At 39.1% G+C, this 19,780-nt stretch overlaps 1 protein-coding gene across 8 annotated transcripts in view; it reads right to left on the reverse strand.

The window, feature by feature from the left end:
• CTNNA3 (catenin alpha 3) overlaps positions 1–19,780 on the reverse strand; it is a 460,135-nt gene that overhangs the window by 29,881 nt on the left and 410,474 nt on the right. For 7 of the 8 annotated variants that reach the window (XM_065067892.1, XM_065067891.1, XM_065067893.1 and 4 more), the window contains one exon: positions 18,501–18,682. In XM_065067892.1, coding sequence (XP_064923964.1) covers positions 18,501–18,682 — 182 coding nt within the window. Of the gene's footprint in view, positions 1–16,852; positions 17,000–18,500; positions 18,683–19,780 lie in introns of those variants that run through there. The other variant, XM_065067894.1, reaches the window with a different exon arrangement.

Below are 19,780 nucleotides of genomic sequence, written 5' to 3' on the forward strand. Positions count from 1 at the left end.
TTATCAAGTTTTCAGGTTTCATCTTCAGAAAACTGTGGCAATTTTTGCCTGATTGTGACATCTGACATTTAGAAACGGGAGCCATGAAGTTCTACACTCCACATGCCATGCATTATAAATTCAACAGCAACTGGAATTACAGAGGCTATTGAGCCTTGAGAGGCACCAAATCAGGATTATCAGAACCAAACCAATGCAACAAACCTATAATGATAGGCTGTTGGTTGGTAATGGAAGACAATAAAATTCACCTTTCAAAAATAGTTCATTCAAACAGCAGAGTCATATTTTAGAATTTATCAGAAAATTCTCATCACAGATTAGAAAAAACACAAACAAAAACCCATAACCAAACCCCACACTTTCAGCACTGCAAAATGAAACAATTGGCATGATATATAATGTAATTAAAACATTTTGTAGTAAAAAATAAGAACTTACTCATAAAAAATTTACATTTTATGTTACATATGCACCTAGCACATCTGCTATGCCATTGGGACAGATGTTTATTAATATGGATATCTAATCATATTGCTAGATTGCTAATGCCTCAGTAATCCATCTTCTAAATACCACACAAGTTTCTGATTATATCTTGAACCAATTATCAAAACATTTCCAAAGAGTTCCTTCTTTACCTCCATCACCTCTGAAAAGCACCATTAGCTTGCAGTATTGTTTCAACAGTAATGTACAATTCTTTCATAGCACTACTTAAAACATGTTGTGTTTATAAAATGTATGAGAGACTTGAAGATATTTCCTCTAATATGATAACTAGTATGAAAATCACCTAAAATTAGCAGAAACCTGGTTTGATATGAGAGATCTCTTGAAATAATATCTTCTATGGTGAGGCTGGTGACCATGGAAGAGGTGACTCAGCTGGACACCACTCCTTTCAGGAATATATAGATCCCAAATACTACTTTCTCAGGCATTAGCTCACCCTACAAATGTGTACGCCTTGCAACCTGCAACCTGTTTTTTCCACTCAGTTTAGTTCTTATGTCCAGAGGAAACATGTAAACTTCCCAAACTCAAATGACTGATTTTCACACTTCTTTTTCTTGTCCCAGTAGCAAATCTCATGTCTTCCTGCCAGAGTATGACAGATCATGCATGTATCTGAAATGCTGGCATTTAGAGAGAGTTGATTAGTTAATCAATTAGACAATTCACTTAATTGTTAAAATATTTGGTTACAGCTGAACATCAGTGTTTTAAGACTCTTCAAACTGTGGAAATAATAATGGTTTATTAAATGAAAGATCATAGTATCCTTTATTAATATCCCAGCTCTTAGCTACTGATGTCCACTACACATTTGTCCACCTTTACTGCGGACTTATTCTCTTACCAACTCTTAATTTCTAAGCCCTTATAAAGCTACAGACAAAGCTTACATTATTACAAGTAAGTTCAGAGAAAATGAACAAGGTGGCCTTGTTGGGCTTGAATTTTTGAATTCCCTTGACTTTTCTCATACTACTTTAGTCCTGATTATTTTCTACTAGAGACTGTCTAGCTCACTGACAGGTTGCTGTTTCATGTGGCACTGCCACAGAATTGGACTGGAAGGCAGCAGAAGCTCTTGAAAGTCTTGCCTTGGACACCAAATACGATCAGAATCCCTCAGGTCCAGCTCTCCAGAGCTAACACGCCACCTAGTGTCATCTATTTGTTGCATTTCAAGAGCTGGGGGTTTAGGGCTTCTTTGTGTGTTGGGTTTTTAAGTAAAAACAGTAAATATGTTTTTTACTTTTACTTCCTCCATACTACAAAATGCTTAATGGGCACGACGGGAAGCAGCAGTTTCAGTCCTCGGTAGTCTTCAGGGCTGCACTACTTACTTGACCCTTACTGAAAGAGTACCTGGCTCTAAAATGCTGTGCAAACTAATTTCAGATATTTTAGAATAAAAATAAATACTTTGTATAATTAAAATCTCAGTTTTAGCGACAGACTGTATTGTATTTTCTTTGCACTTTATCAGTTTGATACTTGCCTTGTTCATGCTTTGAAAGGAAAAGGGTCATGGTGTTCCCATCCTACCAAATCTCCCACACGTGTCATGGTGGGCTCTCCTCAACTCTGTTAACTACTTATGTGAACACAGTGTTACATGAACAGCATGAGAATGAAATCCTTGTATTGTCAGCCTCAAGCATTCAAATATCATGAGTCAGGCTTGAAAATATCACAAAACTGGAATAAATACCATGAGACTTGAAGTAATAAATCTGAGGTTCTTTGTATTTACTTGCTGTTTACCAAGCTTCAGGGGTCACATTTCCAGGGTTTGTTCAACAGCCATAAAACTTACTTTAAAAATGCTGGAAATAAGTTTCACCCACAATAAAATATCCTGAGTGCCAAGACATGAAGTAATATACAGAAAAGATTTCTAATAATTTTGTGAGTTGTCAACACTGACCATATGAGTCTAAGAAAAGAGCAGTTAGAACATGAAAGGTCTTACTCCCTGGTTCTGCTCATCAAACATCAGTAAGAAAGGTTTCTCACAGCCCCATGGTGGTGAGAGTTTAGTGGCAGTATGAAAAGAGGACATGGTCACTGGCCAGAATTCAACACTGAAGGGGGGGGAAAGGCAAGCAAAGATGTGGGAAAAATTAACATGCTGTTTCCTAGAATGTATACCCTGGTTATGTCTGGTTGTAGTGCTGTACAAAGCTGCTTAGCTCATTTTACTTCTTTCTTTTTCCAATCTTAAAAATAAGGAAATTGCTACTGACTGGCAACAGAGAGCATTCATCACTCCTGCTGCAGAATGCAGGGGGTGAGGAAGGGATTTCCTTCCCCGCAGAGATACAAGAACTCACCTGCTGAAATGCTTGGCTGCAGAGACTGCAAACTAGAGCCAGAATTTGGGTCTTACATGGATCATTGCTTACTGTTTCAAACTGCCTAGTGCAACCTCAGCAAGACAGGCCACTCACGGTTGTATTAATTATGTACTTCAAAGGTTTTCTTAACAACCAAGAAGGACAGAAACTTTTCTTAAGGGACACACAGTTTCTGCGGAAAATTATATTCAACACAATTAACACAATTCAATAGGGCAAGTTACTTGCCACTGGCAAGTGTCACTGTCACTTTGCCATGTCAAGATGAAAGCATTGGAAAGGATGTTTGGCACAGGCTCTGTGGTGAATGAGACTTTTAAATCATATCACAGTAGCTGAAGATTCCTATGACTGAAAGGGAGAAGTATCCTCTGACAGTGTTTCAGCTGAATACAGCATGCCCAGAAAGGAACATGGTACACCTGAATAACACCACCATTTTGCCTATTTTTGGATCAGAATGAAACCATACTTTATTCTAAGGCCAAACACTGTAGCTGCAGCTTGTTTCCTCAGCCTACAGGACTTATATTTGAAGAGAACTTCTGGAATAAATTACTGCCTTGGCAAGCAATGCAGTATAGACAGCACTGAAATTCACTGAAATTCTGACAAAATCATGAAGGTTTTTGCTCTGAGGCTTGTGCTCTGTCCCAGGCCATGAGAACTTCTCTTTCTATATTAATAACCCTGCTTCACTGATGTGAAAAGCTGCTTTTATCACAGTTAAGCATTAGACAGCCATGTTTACTTATATATTTATCTTTACATTTATAATGGTGTTCTCACTGCATAAGCAGAGTTATGGGGCTGTAAAGCTTTTTAGTGTGGCTTGTCTTAGAATTGGTTGGAAAGATAACTCTCCTGAATGTTGCTGAAGTGCTAGAAATATTCACTCAGTCAAATCCTGCACAGCCTGACGCTGAAAAGGAAACACAAGATGTAGGCTCCACACTGCAGCAAAGATGTAAAGAAGAATGGCACTGTGACTGAGAAACTTAGTGGGGACTTCCCTCTATGGTATTGCCATGATAATTCTTCCTTCCACCCACCTTCTGTTTGCTTTGCCTATTATCAGAAGCCAAGGTGAGAACTTATCTGAGTGGCTCTCACTTGGGAAGGAGCAAGGAGGTGATGTGCATCCCCAATCCCAAACATGGGCTGTTCTTTAAACAGCAGCCAGACGTCCCACGAGGTCCACTGAGGGAGCTGTGTGAGGATGGCGGGGCGTCAGGACCTGCCATATTGTAGACAAGAACTGCTCTTTGGAAAGAATTTGGTGGACCACTCTGAAAGTGTCCTTTGAGGAAAAACCCAAACAAATCCCAGTCAGTTAAAAAAGGTGTGATAAAAGGTAAGATTCTCCATGTAACTCATTGACTCTCTTGTTAATCTAGATTGAACTGCAAGTCCCAAAAGCAAAATTATAGCTTATGTAAAGGAAAGCTGCAAGAAACCTACATGGGAAGACAGAACACTCTTGAGACACAAGCTGCAGTGATTAATCTGAATATGGCCAAAGCATTTATAGCTAAGTATCTACAAATGCAAAAAACAAGTTTTAGGCATAAAAGGAAAATTAGATGAAATTCTGAGCAAATGCTTGCAACAACCCTTCCAACAGGAGCAGCTTCTTTGGCAGCATCTTTTTCCTGCCATATCCTGTGTTACCCACACCATGACAGCAAACCCCTTGGTGTAACATAGCACCAAGCTCTCACAGTTGCTAGGAACAAATGTCCAGCATCTGGTGCCTGCAGCTCACGCCTTCCTGTGTAAGCACCGAGAACTCTTTAAAGAAATCACTGTTAGAATATTCATGCTATCTATCCTCATCTGCTACATCTGACTGGCCCACTTGAAAAGCAATATAGACAGAGACCAGACAGTATTAATGAAGACATTCAAGAGAGAGAAATGGAATTGTGTATATTCCAGTACAGAAAGCTTGAAGTGCTAAATGAACTGGGAACTATGATCTGTTCATAACTATTTAGCAAAGAAATGTTATTTAAGAGCAGAGCATTACAATATGTCTAGCAATTACCACAGGCCCATACATACAGAAGAGGCTTCTCAGGCATTACTCACTGAATATGCTGCTCTGCATAGACGGTTCAGCCAACAGGAAAAGGATGTTTAAAACAATGAACAAAACCCTGAAAATAAACCACTGCCTAATGCTAAGTATAAATCAAAACTGTTAGTGGAAGTGGCCAAGTATTTTCTTCATTTTCATCCTAGCTTATGCAGTTTATCTTCAGGTCTAGGGAAAGGGCCAGACCCACCACAGAACAGCAAGAGAACTAGTGATCAAGTCATCTAGGTGGAAGTGGGAAGCTGACCTGAATGCTGAAAAGCAGAAACTACATTCCTCTGTTTCCTCTCTCCTGACACAATGCTGACCAGAAGCACACTGTCTCCAGAATACCACCCATTTCTGGGGGTAGGCATGTGGGACCCAGTGTGCTCACAACCCTCCTCACCTCCTCCTTTACAGCTCTGGCTGTATTTTCTTTATTTTGCTTCTCAGTATGTTGACACGTGGCCTTTCCATAAATCTAAGATTACCTTGGTGACAATGTCAGCTACTTCTTGTAGGGCAATAATAGAGGTGCATACGCAGGGATGATCTCCATGGTCTATGAAACAAGTATGACTACAGCAGATATCTTTAAACAATAGCTTTTCAATAAAAAGCTTACTGTGAAATAAAGATACACTGCTGAACTCTGAGACTCCTTCCATTAACTGTCAATCACTCAGGTACACTGAACAGTGTCACTCCTCCCCTCTGCCACCACAGAGCACACAAAACTAGTGGAACTGTTTGATCCATTACTTGCTGACAATAAGGACAGCTCTCACATGACCTTAACAGTTCAGGATTGAGACAAATACGGGAAAATACTGTGAAATAAAATATTATGTTTGTAATCTATGATACAGATCCCCCTACATTTCTACCTTTTGTCATCTTCTACCAGCTCAGGTAACAATCTTTCACTAAAGAAATCATGTTACCGCTGCTGTTAGGAATATGCTGCATTAAGACTACATTTGCATGACGTGGATATTCCCAAATATCTACATCATGTTTACTCACATTAGGGTCATACACCCTCCATATCCCCAGGTACTGACCTCCAAGTGGTCAACTAACTGTGTTCACTCTACCGATCAGCCTTGAAGCAGCAGTAGCTCCCCAGGGCACATGGTCTGTGGCAGACAGAAGGGCACCTGCTCTGCTTGTCCTTCACCTGGGTGGATGAAACAAGACCTGGTGCAGGGAGGCAGCACCGTGCTCTGAGTGTGAACATGCCTCGCTGCAGGAATGGCAACTGGTGGCCATGATGAGGGAAACGCCATCTTTATAATGAGAAAGCTCAAACGTGCTCTCAGCTGGTGCCAGAGCAGCGCGGAATTTGGGCCAGACGCTTGGTATGGGCAGACGTCTTTCTGCCCTACAGTATTATGCCTGAAACTTGTCAAGAATGCAGCAGGATGGAGAGGCAACACTATTTGCTAACCTTTATGAGCAGTAGTACTGTATCAGGTCCAAGGCACACTAAGAGAAGCTGAATGCCACTATCAGTGCCATTTTAAGGAGAAAGACAGAGTCTTTATCTCCAAGGGTCCCAAAACAGCATCCGCCAAAGCCAGTGAACAACAACAACAACAAAAGTGTGTTAAAAATGCTGCATAGTGTTGAAGAAAAAGGTGTGAAAACCATTGGAAGACTGCGTGAATCCTAAAAGGTCCTGGTTTAATTAAAAAAGGTTGAAGCAGACTCCAGTCATATTTTTAGCACAAAACACAGCCGTTCAGCGCTGTTTCTCTTGTTCACCATGCTCCCAAGGTGAGCATTCATGAATAGTTTTACTCAGAATATGCATATTCAAAAAAGAAAACTGAACTAAAAGGATACTAGATAAAATGAATCATACACAAAACACAGTAATGTTGCTTGTAGCCCTGCAGCTTCTGGGAACAATTACATTTTATTAGATGGCAACTCCATCCTAGCTTAACTCCTGGCCATAAAGAAACCAAAGGTTCAACTGAAATAATTTCCTGTGGACTGATCACTCACAACAGAAGAACGTCACACATTTGGTAGGGTGAACAGGGGGAGGATAAACAGTACAGCTGAATTGATTTTACGAACATGAAGGCCTTATGTCTCTGAAATAGCCATGGCTTCATCTGCACAGTGGAAGGTGACTACAGCAATTGCTACGGTGCTGTCAAACAATGGGTCTGTAACCCAGCTTAGGGAACAGGGGAAAATAATAGTACAATAATATTTTAGGAGCAACTGAAGTCATATACTGAAAATTCTAACCATACTTTCTCTCCCCACTCTATAGTGTACTTCTGATATACCAAATGACCAAAGCCAGGCACACAATCTGTAGAGCCTGTAGCTGATTTGGATATGGCTGGGTACCCCCATAAAACCTGCTTTTTAGGGTGTGCTGTGCCTTCACCTCATCTGTATGTTAAAGAATATGGGATATGTTCAGAACACAAAGGGTCAAAGCCTAATTTTTCTCCAATGCTTATGACTTACTGTACAAGTAAAGTACCTGATTCTTAGAATATTACGAAATCACTTTGCTTTGGACAATATGACTTACAGCCTCAAGATTTTTTCATGTTTTACATTCTGATAGAGAAACCTTGAAACACTAAGTTGATGGAGTTTCTTCTAAGATGGCAGAGAAGTCCCTGACGAGAAGCTTTCCTCAGTGCCCTTTCTCCAGAATGCCAACTTGCCTCCTCACTAAGATCAGTGCAGCAGACCAAAAAATGACACCCCTTTACTACATTAATCTCATCCTGGTAACCACAAGCAAACCTTTGAAGAGTATCTTCAAATGGTGATAACCAGCACTGCAAAGCATAGAGCATCCCTTTGCTTTACCAAATAACATCCCACTGATCTGTTTCCTTTCTATTTCACTATCTGCAATTACTATTTGACTTCTTTTTAAAGTTACTACTCATTTTTATGTACCCACATTGGGTACTATCTGTATTGTGAAGTTTGTAAACTCCACCTTGATAATTAAACTCCAGTCTTCTATTTCACAAACACCAGCCAGGTCAACAGTGCAGTAACTGTCATAAATCCATTTTTTTCATCCTTGGAGAATATATAGTCAAGAGAAATGTGAGTGTACATCATATTCTGAATGTGACTAATCTCTTGTAGAAGGAAAACTTTCAGCTGAATCAGCATTAAATTAATGAAAAAAAAAAGTAACTGATATTTCATGTCAAATGTCTGGTCATAATTAATTCACTTATGTTCCTACACTTCCAATGGAGGGGCTGATAACTGCGTTTCCAGTCTTTTTTTCCTGGAAACCCTCCAAAGGTTTAAGCTTCTAATTTTTGCTAATTAATTCAGGAGAGGCCTGAACATATGGTGTTACAGCAAAAAATATACAGCATGTACAAAATATAGCAAATAAATTCCACAAAAATATGCCCACATTTTAAAAGGGAAAAAAGCTGGGAGAGGCACTTTACCTTTTTAGTGACTGCTTCGTTATTTCTCCAGGAGACATTGCTGGGTATTCTTACCCAACAACAGCTTGAGCAAAATAAGCAGAAAAACAAGTCTTGGATCAAGCCATTAAAGTTCAAAAGGCAGGCTCAATGGCGTGCCCACTGGAGAATGCTACAAAAACTGTCACTTCCCTGAACATCATCATAAGAACAACAAATTGCAATAGGTCACTGATCATGACCTCATATCCAGTTTGGACACTGTCTTCTTGGCTTCCCTTTCTGGGTAGGCCTGAGCCATCAGAATGGCCTGAGAAAAGGGATTTAGGAGAAGCAGCTCTGGTCTGGTCCACCTGCCACAGGCCTTAATGGTCCTGAGCAGTCTCAGCTGAGGCCTCCTCCCACTGGCCCACAAGGTCTATTTAAGCTCTGGCCTGCACCCCCCATACCCTCACTGCAATCACAGTATACCTGTCTGCTGCCCTCTTTCTACCCCTGCTCTCTGGATGGACTTTAGACATACCTTGCCTGTAGCTTGTCTCCTGGATGGACCCCTCATGCACATGCTGGAGTCTGATTTTGGCTCCCTCTCCTTTTGCTCCTGGATGGACCATACAGCTGCTTCACTGCTGACCTTGTCTGGGACTGCTGAGGGATCTTGTTACCAGCACCCTGGGCTCCTTGCCATGGCCAGACACTGTGAGGTGGCACTGCATCTGCCTTTAGCCTGGGCCTAACGCTGCTCACACAGGTACAGTTTTCTGTTGGTCTATCATGCCCAAAGGAGACTGCCCTGCCACAGGCTTCCCAGCTGCCTATGAAACCAGCCGGGAAGCTGGTAAATTTCTGCCTGAACCATTCTTGCTTTATGCTCCTTATGTCTTTGCTGGCAGGAACTATTACTTGGGAGTCCTGAACTCACTTTCTTTTCTGAGTAGCACAGTCCCCAGAGATGAAAGGTAAAACACAGCTCTTTCAGGCACAAGAGATATTATACAATCCTGTTTTAATGACAAGTTGCATCTGCTGTTATGTATGTTGTGACTTTGTGGTTTATTTGCTTCCTAGTCCTAGATGGATTTATACCAATGGGCAAATAGATCAGTTTATCTGCCTTATTAAGGATTTGCCATATTGAAGTATGTCCCTATTTTATTAAGTTCTCTTTGGCTGTGTACCTGAGCTATGAATGTTAGCTCCTCATTAACCTCCTTGCCCAACCAACAAACACCTCTTTATCCCTTCAACTTTTACCTCAGCTTTTACACTAAGGCTTGTAGTACTGGTATTAAGAAGTACTAGGTACCCTGAAACAAGTCTTACAGACTGTAAGATTGCTAAAAATGCAAGGAATTAATTGAAACCTTGCAGAGGAATAGAGAAAAAAATAGGGAAGTAGCAACAATGGTTACTTATCTGATTTCTTAAGGACCCACTGTTTTCATGAAAATACTAGTTACACTTAAAGATACTGAGACAGAGAGGTCTAAAAGTATCTTTGTGTTCCTATCAGTACATTGTTTTGTCCTATGTATAGAAGTTTTTTTAGCTATACATGAGATATAGCTAACATGTCAGTACAAATAAAGGATTTATACAGAAGCAGTAGAATTAAGAGGCTCACTGTTTAAGATGGAAAACATTTTCTTGGTCTTAAATTTGTAAAATTCTTTTAGCATGTGGAGCATGTAATCGTTCTAATCAGAGGAATTAATCTGCATAACTTCCATGACTACAAGGCATCCTACAGCATGAAAGAAATGGTTCAGAAATGGCTTTGTACAGTCCAGCAGTAAGCCAACTGAAAACATCACAAAGGATAGCCATCAGCAGAGTTTTTAAGTTAAGAGTTCTATGCAGATTTTAACCAGGTGACTACGAGAATTCTCTTTGTGAGACAATGTGTCTGAGCTTCTGCCTGTACATACAAAAGTTAAAAGTTACTTTCTGTTCCAGCTGGCAAGTTACTCTGTTTCCAATCAATTAATTATTTTTTTTTAGACTTTCCTGTCTACATGAAAAGGCTCCCTTTTTGAGCCCTGCTACTTGTATCAATACCTGGTTTTCTCTCAGGAAAAGTTTTTAAAATTGGTTTGAAGCACTGGCAGTATAGAAGTTGAAATTAAGAAGGTCAAATGCCAAGCTAAAATAACATTTTGCCACTTTTCTTTCAAAAGTCTACACGTAAATGTTAAGCTTGATAATAAAAAATGCATTATGTTCACTTTCAGTTTTGATCCAAAGAGATGAAAGTTGCACAAAGAAAGTGTCTTTAAAAAAAGAGTAGTTAAATAAAAGACCAAAATGTGAATGCCTCACTCTTCCAAGGAAAGAGGCATTTAGAAAAGCATTTAAATAATTATGGATGCTTAGAGTGTAGAAAGACGTGAACAATGTTGTTATGCTGCTGAGAGAAGGAAAAAATAGTAACAGAACATCCTTCTGTCCTGATCATTTGCTGAAGAGCTTGTGTTTTCCCAGTATGACTGCTCTCTCAGTGAACAATTTTAGGCATTTAGAAATAGGGGAGAAAACATCAGCTCACACAGATCCAACAGTGATTCATGAGCTCACTCCAATCCAATCCTTTCCATTAAAACCTCACTCCAGACCCGTAACTTCACTCACAGGCATAACTCCACTCAACTTGCAGGCAAATTGGATACCTAAATACTTTGAGTAATACTCTGAATAACAGAGCAAAGCTCTAGTTTTCTGTTGTTGAAACATTTATCTTTTGATTCTAAGACTTTCACAAGGTGATTATCACTTTGAAATACATGGATGCATAAAAACTAATATTTGAATGTAGTCTTTTAAAAATAAATTTTGCTATCAGAGGATGAATATTTAGCAATTACGTTTTAGAATTATATTGAGGCTATAGTGTAGTGACTGCTATTTCTGAATAAATATTTGCTGGTATATTTCTTAAGGAATCAGCTGAAACTATTTTTACTATAAAAATAGTAAAAGAGCATCCACATGAACTAACATATTTATGTAGATATCATTAATAAAGACACCGTAGTATGATGCATGAAATTCAGACTCAGTCAAAATCTTTTGAGATGGGCAGGAGGACAGATACGGGATTTTTGCCTTCAAAATCTGTACTTATTTCTGAAAGCTGAATTTGTATACATTTTACAAGCTCTGTGACATTCAGAAAGAAAGAGCAGTATCAGCTGATTCTGTGTTACATGATACAATTTAACTTGACACATCTCAACAATTCCTTACAAATTTGAGAGAGTGTGTTTCTACTTGAGGGTTACAACTGCCTGAGGCTACTACATGTAGTTCTGGCAGGACAGTCAGTATCCTGCAAGTACTGCAAAATCTTAAATAACACACTACTCTAGCTAATGCAATTCTGCCGCTCATTTTAACAGTAAAATTCATCTGCTTAATCTACTATGTTGTAACAAGTAAATCCTAGTGGTTCTGTTTATCAAAGCATGTATGGTAAAACACATGAAAATATGCACACACAACTAAATTGTACCTGCTTTTCAGAAATAAATGTCTTGAATAACATCTTTATATAATTAACTCTAGTAGAAGTTGCTTTTACAATAGAACTCTAAGGAGGGTTCACCTACTGTGCCCCAAAATAATTTTGTCCAAAAGGACTCTGTCCTTTCTGATGACTCAGCTAGAACACATCACTATTGACAAAACTTTTAAAACCTTCAATCTTTGGGTGTTTTTTTTTGATGAAGTAATTAATTTTAAAGTTGTTTTTTCTCATATGTATCTTACGATGCATGGATTTTTTTGTACGTCATGATGCAAACACTGGACTTCCAAAAGCGTCCCCGACTGTTTAATGAAACAATGCTAACCTATGAATTCTCTGAGTGATGAGACAAGCGAAAGGGAAACTTCTTCTATGTATCTGAAGTCGAACTGTAGATGTAATGGCACTTACGCAGTTCAGAGATTTAGTACTAAAGGTACCATTATCTTTTGTAGCAGTGACAGACTGGGATGGTGACCAGGGAGGGGACTGAGTAGGAGCTGGATGGAACAGAGATAAATCTGAGGGATTGGAGGGGCCAGAAAAAGGCAAGGATGTCAGTGGATTCTGGGGTGCAATGGAAAGGCTCTGTAGTATTTCAGAAGCATCTGGAAACTGAAGGCAAACTAGCAGGATCATGGATAACTCTAAGGTGGAAAAAGACACCAGAAAAGGTAAAACAAATAGCGATTTATGGTGATGAGCTTCATCGATCAACTTGGACACGAACAGAATCCCTCTTCTCTCCTCTTCCATCATCACCTTTCTGTCTCATGGTCTCTTAAAATCCCAATAACTACAGAACTGCCATCATCATTTCCCATCTTCTTTTTAGATCTCCCCCCTCTTCTTTCCCAAGCAAAGACAAGAAGACCAGGGCGAGCAGATGAAGTAAGGCTGAAGACTTTGGCTTGTATCAGAGAAGGAGACCTGCTAAATCAGACAGCTGCACATGGTCTTAACCAAGAGTACTACAGAAAGAAAATTAGCTAAGCTGCAGTCTTTGGAAGTACTAGAGATAGATGCACAACCATATTTAGGCATACTATAAGGATAAAGGGCCAGATTTGGGGGGATGACTTTCTAGGTTATTTTTCCAAGTCTTGTTAACTTGTTTTGCTATTTTTACTATTTTTCTAATATTAACTCTGATATTGATGCCATTTTAGAAACAGGTGTCAAGAGCAGATATGAGGCATATTCCAAATGGTTAATTAAGAATTGCATTTTTTTAAAAAAATTGTTCATATGGTGCCATCTGGAATGTCAACAAACCTTGTATGTCCAAAATAGGTAGGAGTAAAAGCCCAGTGATTCTCATTTACTGTTTGTATCACATAAAACTGAAAAGGATAGCCATAGAGCCTTCAACCAGGCACTGCACGCCATCAGCCATGCTGTGAAACCGCCCGGCAGAACTCAGTTACCAGAGCTGGTCTCTCCCCGGTGTATCTTCAAAATCACCTCAAACACGGCAACAAGCTCTGCCTTGTATGTCCAAATCTCATCTGAGAACCTGGTGGTACCTTTCCTATCAGCAAAGTGCTGTGAAAAACATGGTGTGAAGCCATTCTGCAGTTCTCTATTATTACGAAGGAACTTTCCTTGGCAGGCAAGACTCAAAGGCTGCCCACTAAAACTTTCTGCTTAAACCACTGCTACTTTCTTAATAGGAATTAAAAATTGCACTGTTCTGATACTACACACTACTGGAAGTAGACAGACATTCATTTTTATCAGTAAAGGGGATTTGTGTCTCTTTATTGGTAAATACCCTCTTAATTATAAATCTGCTGTGGCAATGGAAAAAAAAAATCTTGCTCCATTTACATCCTCACTCCAGGATTTTTCTTGTACATTTTTTGCCTATCAGCAGAGAAGTCATAGTATTTTCACCAGAATATGATTAAAATTATTATAGCAGATGAGACAATTTATCTCTACAGAAGACATAGGAAAATGACGGAAGACTGACTTGTGATTTAATTTTATGGGACAAATGTTTTTAAAGCTCTAACTTCTTTGTAAACGTGAACATTTTCTATCAGTCAATATTCCTGCTTTTGTACCAGGAGTTGAGGGAAAATGCAATAGAACAAGATACAAAGAAAAGAAATTCAAATTATATAAGCATATATATATATTTATGATTATACATACAAAAATCCCTATTTTTTCACCCTTCCATTCCTTTTATAGGTAATTCTGACAGCTGTACATTCCAAAACACTGTCAGAGAATAGAGACTAGTGCATAACAGCATTGCTTCCTAAGAAGAATACCTACACGTGTATCTCTCTAAGCCCAGGCTGTCTTTGTGGTAATTTTGTTCAGACTTTTTTCTGTTTAAAACCACAATTCATACCTGTATTTGAGATAAACATATAAATAAGCAGTTATTTCAAAAGCCCTGCAAGGTTTCTTAGCAATAATGTAATTTGACAATGGTTAGAAAGCTCGGGAAAAATGAGTGCATTTGGGACACTGAATCCATGATGTACCCAAGCTTGTTTATTAGCTACTTCTTCAGTTTATGTAAAATATGGCTTTGAAAAATTGTAACTCTAAAAGTCAAAGTAGAACTTTGAATTAATTGCTTAAAAAAGTCTGAACTAGCCTTAAGACAACTCCGTATAATATATGCTGGTTGTTACCCTAATGTAGTGCTGCAGAGTCCCTAGCTCCATGAAACTGTGTTTTCTTTAATGTCAATCTTGGTTAAGTTCTCTTTTGTTCGGGGTGAACCAACTGCCTCACAGGCTCAGCATCTCCTCCCCACATAGATCCTACATTGCAAATCCAAACAAGCCTCCTCTTACTCCTCTAAAAGTCTGCCTGTTCAGATGCCAGTTCTGTTCCAATCTTTCATTTAGATACCACCCATCAGTACAATGAAACTATGTCACATATACTCAAGTCTAGCAAGTTAAATTAATTCATTTCTCTATGTTTATACAGGAACTTTGTTCACTTAAAAACTCAGTTTAAAGGAGAAAACTCATTCATTGTCAAGACAGAAGGCATTCCTTTAAAATAGTATATTCTCGCACACAAGGACACATCTGTTGCTGCTTGAAAAGTGGAAGCTGAAAACCAGCTGAAAACACTATTTTGAAACCAGTAGACGTAAGTTTTGGACTGAGTTTTCAAGTCAGTAATGGTCCTTGTATAGCTATGGCATTTCAGGCATCAGACACCTGAGACTACAAAGGGACTTCGGTGCATCCAAGTGAGCATCACAACACTTAGGTATACATCTTCAGCAAGCAGCACATCACACACTCTGCACTGTGAGACAGTGGGAAACCCTGAAAATGAGAGTTCAGTAATTCAAAATGGGGTCTACACAAAACAAAGTGCTCATCCTGAAGTCATCTAAGATGACCATTAGGAAAAATCTATGGCCAAAGCAACCCTTTTATCTTGTCCTCACTGAGGCTGCAGCTACAGGCTGAAGACAGATGGAAAACATCAGCAGACCCACTGATAGCGCATTCATTTCTCAGCTTTGCTGAATACCTTTGCTGTTGAAGCCATGGCAATATAGGCACTATCTCACATTCTTTTGTTCTTCTTGTCTTATTCACTGTAGCTCTCATAGCAAAACTAAAACTACAGTCCAGTTCATTTTCAGTAAAGTAAAATTCAGGAAAGAAACCTCTACCAAACTGTCTCATTTCTAACAGCAACAACCTTCAGCAAACAGACAGTAAAACTGGCAGGAACTTCATATGTTATTCTCCTACAAGCAAAAAGTGTGGTGGAGTCCAAATGAGAACAGGGGGCCATGCTTTCAGCAGAGCAAATGCCTGCTACCTATTGCCTCCACCTCTGCCTGTCAGGGCCAAAGCTTACCACTGCAAATATGATGGTATTTGTATAGAATTTCTAACATTACAGCAATCAATAGAACCAGTTTTGCATAAACAGGCTTGATTATCATGTACATACCCCTGATTAGCAGCTGCTGTTAGCAGCTCCATACTTCCAACAATAGATTTCTGTTCTTGCTCAACTGCTTTTCCATCTGCCAGGTATAAGTTTTCTATGACAATGATTAATAGGATGGTTCACGGCAGCAAGTTTCATCAAGTTTTAGTACACTTACGTCATGTAGCGTATACGAAGTTGAAAGCAAGCTGGAAAAATACATATTACTTAAAATTACAGTAGCCTGGCCTAGTGTCTATCTGCAGAGGACATGCTCATTAACGTTCAGTAGGATAAGAATCACCTTCAATGAGGTTCTGCAGGTCCCTTCCGTTAAGACTCAAAAAAAAAAAAAAAAAAAAAAAAAGCAGAGGCATCTGCCTCTATAATCAAATGAGGAAGCTAAACCATGTCTCCTTCTCTGCAGACATTCAAAACCCACCTGGACATGTTCCTGTGCGACCTCACCTGGGCGTTCCTGCTCCAGCAGGGGGATTGGACTAGATGATCTTTTGAGGTCTCTTCCAATCCCAAACATACTCTGATACTGTGATAATAAGCTACTTCATATGGTTATTCTTTACAGCAATATTAACTCCCACTGAACAACCACTGATTATCACTGGCCTTCACTGAAATCACCCTGGAATAGTTTTGTTAATTATCTGAGGCATATACATCAATACCTTATGCCAGCACTATTCCCATTCCCTTCTGTCTGAATAATGAGTTATTCTGATATCAACACTGATTTGGTTTTAGTTGAATATGTCGCATAAATGTTCAGGACAATACACACATGCTAACACATTAAGATGCCAAGATGACCTTGAAAAACTAAAACTTTGGAAAGCACTCACTAAGATTAAATAAAAATGAATGCAAGATAATACATTTGAAAGAAAACAGAAATCCACTTACATAACAAGTGACTCAAATACAGAAATTTACTGTTTGCCTGAGTAGCTTCTGATGTAACAAATAAAAAATGCCAGAATATTTTATTTCTTCCATGTCCAAGAACTTGGAAGTACAGACTGGAGACATCAACCCCTAAGGTGAGCTGGTGGCTGCTGTGGCTTCTGCACTATTCATCCCCAGGTGTTCCCAGAGAAGGAAGCAAGGAAGCCAGCTGTGCTCCTCAGCACTTAACTGCCACCTTTCATACAACAAGAGGAAGGGAAGAATTTAACTATTGTTTAGATAGATACAAGCCTTCATTTTACAAGACCTTGCCTGGCATCATTAAAGAAACAACAAAACTTGAAAACATACTACTGACAGATGTATTCAAAACCAGCTTTCTGAAGATGTAAGGTAAAGTTATGTAAGATACAAAAGTATCTTGTAAGATACTTGTATGTACAGTACTACAGGGTGACCTTGGCCTCTGTTACAAACAGTTCTAGAAACTCAACAAGAACCTTTGTAGGATGGTCATACCCCCCAAGAAACTACAAGCATCAAACATATCATACAGGAGTATATACTTTTATATCTCAAGTTATAGTTTAAACATCTATGAAGTAAAATGAATAACATATTTCCTAAAATTTGGAAGAGAATCATCAAAATCCATCTTCCAATAACATAGCTGCCTACCGTATTCTGAAGGAAAGACGAGGATTTCCACTCTCCCCAATAGATTTTGATTTGACTTTCAGTTCAGTTATTTTACCTGAGTCATTTCAGAGTTCTCTGTGGAACCTTTGGATATCAGCAACACTGGACAAGAGCTGCTCTTCGGGTCAAAACTACAAATTATGCTGTATTCAACTGAGAGGCATAGACGCAAAGCTAAGACAGTGCACTGGCCTTGTTAATCTTGATTAATCTAAAGCTAATAATTTAAAGAACTCTAGTAGGGGAGGTGACTTTAATTGTAAAGACTGAATTTATGGCTCAATATTTTCTATTTCAAATGTCTCAATACAAATCATATGCTCTTAAAAAGAACAAAATGATTGCAGAGTTCAACATGCAGGTCTTTAAACCTCTCTCACATGAAGCTGATTTTGGAAAGTGTAAACCTGATAAAATGCAACAAGTCTCTTCCTCAGAATGGGCCTATGCCAGATCCCAGGTTTGTCAGCTGGTTCAACTCTATGCAACTCTGTTAATTTACACACTTGAAGAATTTCTCCAAGAGGCTTAGATTTTTCTTCATATCTTGCATGAAAGGACTTATTTTATGAGACATTAAGTGTCTTGCAAGAGTGGTTGTGTTTTAAGGCTTCAACTACCTCTCAGCAACCAGACTGGGCTGGGGCGGGGGGGGAACCACCAGCACCTCCCTTTGGTACAATTAATTTGATGAAATTTGCTGAACATTTATTCAGTTCTGATGAAAGCAACAGCAAGCAACATGATATAAAATATGCACGAATCTGAATGTGTATTGCCAGGCATATGCTCCGTACAGTATGTTTTATGCTTGATACCATGGTATGGTGCAAGTAGAACAAGAGATGAGACAGAACTACAGCTTAAAATCAAGATTATTTTGTTACTTTTTCCCTTTCATTGAGAGCAGAAATAAAGTGCTAAAAAATGTGCAGATACCCCAATCCCGCATTAAAAACCCAGTATTTCCTGCTGTAACAACATGACAATGGCCTACAACACTTCTCAATATTGAGGACCCTTTTTTGCATAGTTACCTTGTGAAGTCAGTCATCTCCATCATAATCACACACATCCTCTTGGCCAAAACAATTATGTCATTGCTGGTATCGTCCCATATTTCAATCTCTGCATCAAGCTTACTCTTGACTTTTTTGAAGTCGGCCACTTGCTCAGCTATCTTTTCCTTTTCAGCCTCTGGCAGTTGAGTCATCTTAGCCTGAAACATAATATGATTTGATTTGCAAAATGTCTATGTCAGAGTGTTTTTCTTTTTTAAAACAAAACCACTGGATATTATTAAATATGTAGCGCTTCTGAATTTCAAAATGCATATGCTATCATTGGGTTGGGCCAAATAAATTACCTCAGCGTAATGGAGACAGTGGTGTCCATGAAACCATTAATATTAATATAGTAAGGGAACAAAGAACACATTATTTCAAAGGCCCTTTATGAAATACAACTGATAGATTTTGCTTTTTCTTAGGGATGAACGAGCCTAAGAAATATTAATTATGATGTATATGCAAGTTTCACTATGCAATATTCAGGTAGTAAAGAATAACTGAAAATGCTTAATTGTCCTTAAAACTTTCAGATATGCCTGCCCTCTCTCCTGAGAAGGCTCTACAGTATGATTTTAAGAACTGAGACTTAATTGTTCAAATATGCACCTTCCGTCCTTGAAGAAGATAGATGAACATGTCAGAAATCAGTACGTGAATAAGGTTACCAAGAGAGTATCCTGGATGCCAAGAGGAAAACATCTCATATTCTAACAAAGCTGCAGCCAAACCAGGCTCAGGCAGGACACGGCCCTATTCTGGGCTGCAGCTCCAGACTGGACTACTTGCAAACATTCCACCAGCTAACAGTGTTGGAAAATAAAGGTTTAGTGTAGCTAGAAGAATTGTGTCTTCTGTGCAAGCTCACTCTGTGGAATCAAAACATTCAATCTACACTAAACGCATGTATTCTTCCGACATTTAGGCATTACTGAAGTATTTAATGTATCAAGAGTGAACCAACTTCTGAAAGCACAGCATAGTGAGAGAAATATTTCACTTAATATTCTTCTTCACGAGAAGGTTTATCAGCCTGCTCCAGACAAGGGTCAGATATAGCTCCTGTGTCAGAAACAGGCCAGGTTGCAGACAGGGGCTGACATATCATGTGGCCATATGGCAGCCCTGGCCCTTCCTAAAACCTTCTGCCCCAAGAAGAGAGGAGACCTTGGCCTCCAGGTCTTGGTGGCCCTACTGCCATAGTGGATTTCTCTCCCACCTTCTCTCTGAAGAGGTGCACCTCTTGCACC

The sequence above is a fragment of the Columba livia genome, chromosome 6 (assembly GCF_036013475.1).
Source record: "Columba livia isolate bColLiv1 breed racing homer chromosome 6, bColLiv1.pat.W.v2, whole genome shotgun sequence".
NCBI classification, from domain to species: Eukaryota; Metazoa; Chordata; class Aves; order Columbiformes; family Columbidae; genus Columba; species Columba livia.